Source organism: Rhipicephalus sanguineus, chromosome 4 (genome assembly GCF_013339695.2).
Source record: "Rhipicephalus sanguineus isolate Rsan-2018 chromosome 4, BIME_Rsan_1.4, whole genome shotgun sequence".
NCBI classification, from domain to species: domain Eukaryota; kingdom Metazoa; phylum Arthropoda; class Arachnida; order Ixodida; family Ixodidae; genus Rhipicephalus; species Rhipicephalus sanguineus.
In genome coordinates, this window is record NC_051179.1 from 69,079,620 (window position 1) to 69,088,551 (window position 8,932).

The following is an 8,932-nucleotide window of genomic DNA, read 5'->3' on the forward strand; positions in this document are numbered from 1 at the left end:
CCGTAATATATTTATTCATTTACTTATTTATTTATAATCGCTTCAAATTTGGATCTCGAAACTATAAGCCGAGTTCTACATACATTGGTGGAATTATAAACGCATTTGAGTTCGCCACTTTCCTCTTATACGCTTTGAGTAGCGCTCGCCGAGTACTCAAACATTCTTATCGCCTGCTGTAAGGATCAAAAATCAGCGGCCGACAAAACCAACTTGTGTAGATTGTTATACAGCAGGGCCCTCAAACTCACTTCGGCCATAGTCACGAAATGTAGTCCCGCAAGGGCCGGGACAGTGTAGATGGTTGGCATGGGTTGGTTGAACCAAATGTCAGCTTACGTTGCCATTTCAAAAAAGGTCTTTCCCATATCTCACATATGGGTCATTTCTGAAGGGCTAAGCGTTGACAGCTGGGCTAGATCTGGCGGGGGGGGGGGGGGGGGGGGGGAATTTGGCGTTAGGACTCGAGTTCATATCGATATCGATCTCCAGAATGAGTGAAATCTGGACGCCGATTCTGAAATATAGGGCTTTTGTTCCACGCTCGAAGAAAGCCACTAAAACGTGGAAACAGGCAAAGCTGAGAGGCAGAAAGCAGACACAGTGACACAGAGGTGTCTGCTCTCTGCCTCTCAGTTTTGCCTTTTTTTAGGAGCGAAGCTCCTCAGGCCCGCACCGCGCCGTCGCCGTCGAAGCTCCCTTCTCTTAAGCATCGCTTTAGGTTGCAGTGGCCGGTGATTTAAGAGGAAATGTTTAGGCCTTGAGCGGTTTGGTTCTAGCGCACCAGAAATTCGAGGTTTAAAGAAGTAAGCTCTGTGCACAACTGGTTATAATGGTCGTCTTCACTTTTACCACCTTCATCGTGGATTGTGAAATGACAACCATCGTTCTAGCGCACTACGGGCGCTTTGTCGAAGGTAGTAGCAGACGCTCTCTCCACCCGGCGCCGGCGCAAAAAAAAACAAAACAAAAAGATCACAGCATATCCACGGGGTGAATGATGATGAGTGGGGCGAAGCTACGGAGGGAATCATCTGTAAACCGTGAAACTCTTCCGTGAAATGCGCCCAGTACATAATATAAAGAGTGTGAAACATCGTGTATATATTAAACATCAAACTTTTATTGTACTGTTGGTTTACGTGGTCCCTTCATTGTCACTTGTGATCGGTGAAATGCAAGGAAGAAGTCCGCTCCCGAGCGAAAGAGCGCCAAGAGCGACCGCATTCCCCGCTCGCCCTGTGCGAATTAAAGACAGGACGCGCGTTCCACGACGCGAGGTCGGTAGCATGCCCAACGAAAGCCAACGGAACGCGATCGTGCAAGTGCTCCGGCTTCGCATCGCCTCATGGTTCCATTTAGCGTCCCAAAACCAAACATATTGCTCAAGGTGTGCCTTGCGTTTTTCGTAGAAATAATTTCTTTATCATGTACATTAAGACGAAAAGTTGAAAGCTCACTAGAGTGTATCGCCCGCAAAGTATGTCTTTTAGTGTGATTTAACTCTCGTACGGCAGGGTCCTCGCGCCGTTGCCGGTCCACCTCGCCCGTTGACGATCGGGCGAGGTGGCTACATATAACTACTACACTTTAAGAAAAACATCTGGCGTTCTTTCGTTCTGCTTTTACAAAACATCTGGCGTCTTTCGTTGGTTTATTTCATCAATCAACGGCGTTTTGAACAAAATTTTTATTGTTAATCACGCACATGAGAAATCTCACCAGGCACTACCTTGGAGGTAAACAATGGCTGCTAATGGCAATGAGAGACAGAAGAAGTCGGCTTTTAGCTAACACTTACACTTCTACTTCTACTAACGTTTCCTACTGGAACATGCCAATGGCTGCTAATGGGGAATGAGAGACAGAAGAATTCGGCTTTTAGTTAACGCGCACGCTGCGAATTTTTTATTGTTCAACAACGCACAGGAGAAATCTCCCACCGGCACCACCTTGGAGGTCAAAGCGTAAGACTTGTTACTCACTACTACGACCACGACGAGGGACGAACGGGTGCCGCCTTAAGGAGCTTCGCCCCTAAAACGGCGGCGACGTCGCGGCTTTCCGTCGCCGCCGTCGAAGCTCCCCGCCGCATCACCGCTCGCACCCATCTCGTACCTGTCTCCCTCTCCCTGCGCTGCGCGCGCCGCACTCACTCGCTCAGTCGTTCCCGCCACCGAGCGCAGCAGACGCTCTCCCCACCCTACCGCCTTCATGAAAGCCAGCAGCGAGATCAAGAGCATAGTCGTTTGCGTCCCATTTCTAAGGAGCTTCGCTCATCGGTTGTATTCGTACACGGAACAACTGCTAGTTTTTTTTTTTACGTTTTAGTGGCTTTCTTCGAGTGTAACCATGCAATAAGTTGTCCAATAAGTAACTCTTTTGTTCCACGGTTTTGTTTTCAACATATGATGACAGCGGGGGGTGCCTCGCGAAGAAAAATGCTTGATACCAGTCACGTATGCTTAACTGAACAAAGCGATATTAATCGCAATGGGCGAGAAAATAATGCGAGTACAATTTCGCAAAGCCACAAAAGTTTATTCCTTGTGAAGCACAAAATAACAACTAAAGTTCCAAACACGCTGGCTTGACGCCTGACAACGCTCAGCTGCAACGAGAGATGAAATGTCGTCATTCACTTCTTGTACGGAGACTACCCTCGTGATCTATCGAAATTGTTCATCAGTCATCCTCGATCGGACTTGTTAACCTTCAGCAAAGAGAAGAAGTGTTCGAACAAGTAGGTACTTCCAAACAGGGCGATGATCCAAGCAGCCTGTCGACGTAGCGCCGAGAAGCATGCATCGTCAAGAAACTCGTAGTGGGCGATCACCCCCACTAATCACCTTAAGGGGGGCGCGAAACCTGCCCCACAATTTTACTCAGTCTGACCTGTCCCGTCATTGTTGAAAGAGCATGGTTATGACCAGGGTGTCGGAACGGAACAAAAACCGAAAACGAAAAACAAAAAAAAAAACGATATTTTCGACCGGAACGAAAACGTATAACCGAAACTTTATCTATTATTTCATTCCGGAGTGAAACCGAAATTTTTTTCAATCGTTTTCTCGTTTCAGTCGTTTTTTTTTTCAGCGAGAAAACTTCCCAATCCGGAGCAGCTGAGCTCATGCATTGTGAGCATATCTCAGGGTACAGTATTAGCGCGTACCTCAAGCAGAAATTCCAAAGCAAAGCTATGTTGAAATTGTGCGAAAAACAAAGACAGTGGCAACCAGAGATGTTTATATTAACGCAAGTGGACTTTTGCGTGCCTGTCACGCAGGCCAGCGTAGAGAGGGCATTGTCGGCGCTAAAGTTTGTTACAGCGAAAGCTGTTATGAGGCCACAACAGCTGATTTTCGCGCCACAGTTGTCCGCCGCCGCCGGTGTCCATGACCGCTATCGCGTGATATAAGAAAAAAATTAAATGAGAAACAAATTTCTAGGATCGGATAGGATTTCAACCCGCGCCCTCTGCGTGGCCTTCGGGTCTTCCACCACAGTACCACGCTGGTGCTTGTAACTCCTTCGCAAAAATACTCTATACAGGCGTCATGTCGGGCAACGAATCGTGTTAATATATGTAATATAGCGTGGCAGAAGAGGAAAAAAACAACCAGTCATCACACAATGCTAATAGCGAAAATAGTGTGTTTTTTAATGCTTCCCACCAGTGTTGCGGAGTTGCTCCACCAGAATAGGAATGACTCCGGAATCATTCCACATTTTCGCGACCCCGGAATGGAATGGGGACAACGCTTGGAGGAACACAATAGAAATGGAATTAAGCGCCTTTTGCACGGAATGGAATGGGAATGGGATTACGTCTTTTTCCGAAAATAGAGCACGTTTTCGTCTACGTGCTGTTTTTCAAACTTCAGACATTTGTAAGTCAGAGCCTCGAAATTAACAATAAAAGCAGTATTTTTAAAATGGTTTGGTTGATTACAAGCATGGTACATTTATAAGCAACGCGCCTACTAGAAACCGAGGCGTAAGTTAGTGTACAAACAAATGCATTATCCCAGCAGATACTGAAGGGAGAAAGAAATTATTCCTACGCGTTGGTGTCCATTGATACCCCCCACGAAAGTGGCGAATACTCTATGCACAGCCTGATCTTTATCTCATGAGCAGTTTAGTACCTGACACACGTAAATACCCTTTGCGACAAGGAAGACATTGCATGCCTGCGCGCAGGCGAACAAAGAAAGTTCTCCTCACCACATCCATGCTTGCGAGGCGCGCTTGACAAGAGTGAGTGCTGACGAGCAGTGCGGTCCAGTGTTCCGTATTAGATACAAATTCGCCCGAGCGGTGCACTGTTCCAACTAATACGCGCAGATCTAGAGGGTCTTATTCCCCATTAACCAAATCTTAGTTTTCTCCATATTCACGACCGCTCCATACGCGTGGCAAAACTGCTTAGTCTTCTTGAATACTACTTTTGTCAGCATAAAAATGCGCTATGTCGTCATTTTAGCATTAACACATTTTTGAGAGAATAAATTAATAAAGAGTCTTTTGAGAGAATAAGTATACTATGACTTTGAAATTAATATTGGTTTGTGCTAGTTAGTAAGATTTCGTGGTACAGTTACTTCAGCTCCTCTGAAGAACGTGTTTTACCCTTTTCCCACTTTCCGAAGAGGAGGGCAAGTAACTACATCACAAATCCAATGTTCTTTATGATTACCTTATCTTCAAATTTTTGCATAAAAAAAACGTTACGAACCGTTACGGAACATTTTTTTTTCGTTCCGGAACAGAAACGGAACGGAACTTTTTGCGGTGGAACGAAACTAAAACCGAAACGCAAAACATTTCGTTCCGACACCCTGGTTATGACCACGAAAGTTTTTGGCAATAATGACGGCCAAAGGCCTCTGATATTGCATTCCAAGAACTGCTTACTTCCCATATTTACACAGGAAAGCCAGGGATCGACCAAAGGCAGGCTGTTGTGAGAAGCACTTCCTCGTTTGGTTTTCATTTTTTCATCCTTTGTGAAGCTTGTTGCCTCTTGGACACGACCAATGGGGTCGGGAGGCAGTGGGAGCTTAAAGAGGAAAGCTGCGCACGCCTATGTAGTGGGTATGACTCATTTATAGAGTAAGATTAGTAGAATCAACCAATAGCCGCGTTGGAATCCAGCCACTTGACCTCAGTCGCGAGCCACCCAATTTGAGCGGCCATGCTGGATACGCGAGCCCTGATAACACATCGGCAATACGTGTGCTTCTGCAACTACACCGTCTTCTCGTCGCTGCTCATCGCCGTCACTATCGTGGCCATGGGCGTACTCAGTTACCTGATCGTGCCGAAACGACCCAAGCCCATCTACCTCGTCGTGAACTTCACCGACGAAGAGTTCGAGAACGCGTCGGCCTCGTCTTCACCGTCGAAAAGAGCCGAGCTCGTCGACGCGGCAGATGCGGATCACGATCTCTGTTCGTCGCTTCAGTGTGACCGCGAGGCCCAACGCATCTTGGACAGCGTCAACGCATCGCTGAACCCGTGCGACGACTTTTACGCCTACGTCTGCTCGGCCTGGATGCGGAAGCACGAACCCGGCAGCGGCCAGGACAGGACGTCAGTGGACTACGACATCTTGGACGCCTACTCGCGTTTTCTGATCAGCGTCCTTGGCTGGAAGAACAACGAACTGCCGGCTGCCAAGGTACTGTACGACACTTGCATCGCGCCGCCGGTGGGTCTCTTCGGCGAGCTCATCACCATGCTGTTCTACACGGTTGGATTGCAGCATTGGCCTTACTCGACCTCGGACCGCGTGCTATCAAACGACGTCTCCACCAGCGTCGGCAGCCTGCACCGGGTGCTCGGAGAGGACAGTCTCTTCCACATGGCCATCGTCGAGCGGCCAGACTTGCCGACGCCTCCGGCCATTTCCATCGCCGAGCCCAGACTGCTCGTCGGTCACGCCGAGGGTGGTCTGCCACTCGCCGAGTTCATGTTCCTGTCGAAGGCGCAAAGCGTGCTAATGGACCATCTCCACAAGCCCTTGACCACCAATGTGGCCACTGTCGAGATGGAGCTGGCGAGACGCGCCGCGGCCAAGCGAGCCACCGACTGCACCCATCCGCTGAGCGAGTGCACGACGACGCACATCGACAACCTGCCAGCATCCCGCGTGCTGCATTGGTCCCTGCTCCTCCAAGAGGCCTTCGGCGAAAAGATGGTCGCACTCAACGAACTGGTCGAGACGCCCAACTTTGAGTACCTGGCCAGCTATAGCGACAAGGTCGACCAGTCGCTGAAGAAGGCCGACATACTCAACTACCTGGCATTCCGTATCGGCATGGCGCTGTCACCGCTCATCGACAACGATGCAGTGCGACACCACCTGGCCTCCATTGCGTATGGTCGAAATCCTCGTTTCCCGGAGCCCATGTCAGTGGCTCAATACTGCCTACGTCTCCTGGACCGCTTCGAGCCGGAGCTCGTGACGCTTCTCGCGTACGACCGTTCCGTGGTGAAGCTGAGCTGGAAGGTGCTACAGCTTATCGTTCTGGACCATCTCAACTCCACGCTGTTCACGTTCCTGGGTGGAGACTTCAGCCGTCGGTTCTCGCCGGAGTTTGCGGATCACGTCGCGCGCCGGCTAGCCGCTGTCAAGTGGGAACCGTTGATGCCCCTGCGTTTTTTCAACAAGACCTTCAGGGACAAGTACTTCGACGGCTTCACGAGAGAGAACTCAAGCAAGTCTCTGTCTTCTTTCGTCCTCTTCTGGCTCCAAAGAGCCGTCAAGCGCCGGCGTGGTCCCATCGAGACGGGCGACAGTGAAGACCTCAGGAGCGGTTGGGAGCACGGCTTTCTTTACACGTGGCCCGCCCTCGGCCGGTCCTTCAGACACCTCGAGATACCGCTGCCGGTCTTCGACCCCGCCATGTCGAGCGACCCGAAGTTGCACGCTTTTCACGTGGCGAGGGCCGGCGCCCGCATCTATCGGGTCCTCTTGGGGTACGCGTACTCGATGGCGTACGCTTTCTTCTACAACACCAGCACGTCCGACCCGGCGTCAGTGTTCGAAGACCTTCGCAGCTGCCTGCGTCAGAGCTACGCCGAACTCACAGCGTCTGCCGCCGGCTACAGCGCGACACCGTCGCCGGAGCACTCCGAGCAGACTTCGGTGTCGGACATGCTGGATTTTCTGGCGACCAAAATGGCCTTCGCGGCTTTCGACAGTTGGATGCGAAATGAAGGCCTCAACTTCTACTTCGCCAAAGCTCCGCAATTTGATCAGAGGCAGTTGTTCTTCATATATTACGCGCTCGGCTTTTGCGAGAACGTGAAACCGGCAGCGACGCCAGCAGGAGGCGACACGTCTAGCCCTGGCCGGGACCGCGTAAACGGTCCTTTGCGCCACGTGAAGGAATTCGCAAACGCATTTCACTGCGTCGAGGGCTCATTCATGAATCCGCCGAAGAAGTGCGGCGTATAGCACCGCCATCTGTTCAGTCGGTTCTTGCGTTTTTTACCCTCTGTGTAAAAACGTAGGTGCGCAGTCATGCGTATATACTCTTCGCAGCGCTCCATGCTGGCATAGAACACGTAGAAACAGAGAGCCTACCGATGCGCACCGATCTTTTTGCGCAGCGATGTCCTTGCGTTCGTTTCCCTCGTAACCATGCTTATTTCTTGAAGGGTGAACTTGTCGGCTAGTTGGTTGAACATAACGTAGGGCGCTACGTGTGGTTATATGTGTGCCTATTTTTGTCCTGGTCCTCGCGCTGTTTCCCCCTACGTTATGCTTATTTCGTTAAGATCATTCGGGCATACACGATCTTTGTCCATTTATGCAACTATACTGTATTACAATATGTTTCTCTAATAAACCCCCCGAGTTTATGCATTTGTATTTCATTTATACATAGCTCACTATCGGAGCGTGGACAATGGGATATGGGATATATCACTGGGAGTGCAAACAAATGTAAAAGGTGAAGAAAAATTCATGAGCCATTCCGCTCAGCGAATGTAGATGACCAGCGAAACTATCACACGGCACAGAGTTGACACAATTTGATTAATGGTACAGAGAGGTACAGAATTTTTATGAAAGGTACAGAAATTGGCACAGAACTAGTCCCTTTTGAATTTCGTTTGCTCCTTTAAAGCACTTTCTTCTCAATTCTCGTGGGCCAGAAGTGCAGAGCGCAGTTTATTTATTATATGCTTATTTGTTCATCTATTTAGTTACTCATTTGTTTATTGACAATCGACCTGAAAATTAACAAGAAGAAGACTTTCGCATCCGAGTCGTCTTAGGCGAATGCATAATGTAATAATTGTTGGGGTTTAACGTTCCAAAACCACGATATGACTATGAGAGACGCCGCAGTGGAGGGCTCCAGCTGGAGTTCGGACCATCTGGGGCTCTTTAACGTATACCTAAATCTAAGCACACGGGACTCGAGCATTTTCACCTCCATCGAAAATTCGGCCGCCGCGGCCGGGATTCGATCCCGCGACCTTCGGGTCAGCAGTCGAGCACCATAACCACTAGACCACCGTGAGGGGTCGAGAATGCATTAGGGACCGAGTCACTTTTCGGTTGCAGGTGGATCTAGCAATGCAATTTATGCAGGGAATGGCAACTATAGTTCCCCAGTTATTTGCCATCGTGGTCAAAATGTTCGCGCGCTGACGTGCAGGACCTGCCAGAGCACTGCACGGGCCCGGCCCGGCCCGCGGGCCGGGCCGTCCGAAGCGTTTTCCGGCGGGCCCGGGCTGGGCTCGGGCTTGAAAGTGCGGGCCCGGGGCGGGCCCGGGCTTGAAGCCGCGGGCCTGGGCCGGGCCCGGGCTTGAAGCTGCGGGCCGGGCCGGACTCGGACCCCCTCATTAAAAGGCGTAAGTCGGGTCTTCGAGCACACGCGAACGTTATGCATTGCATGGTCCAAGGTATACT

The 8,932-nt window shown here is 50.2% G+C and overlaps 1 protein-coding gene across 1 annotated transcript; it reads left to right on the forward strand.

Annotated features, from left to right (window-relative positions):
• The first annotated feature begins 5,197 nt into the window (after nt 1-5,197).
• LOC119391280 (membrane metallo-endopeptidase-like 1) lies at nt 5,198-7,465 on the forward strand. Its single transcript, XM_037658957.1, has one exon. The coding sequence runs from the start codon at nt 5,198-5,200 to the stop codon at nt 7,463-7,465; it is 2,268 nt and encodes a 755-aa protein (XP_037514885.1).
• Nucleotides 7,466-8,932: the final 1,467 nt, after the last annotated feature.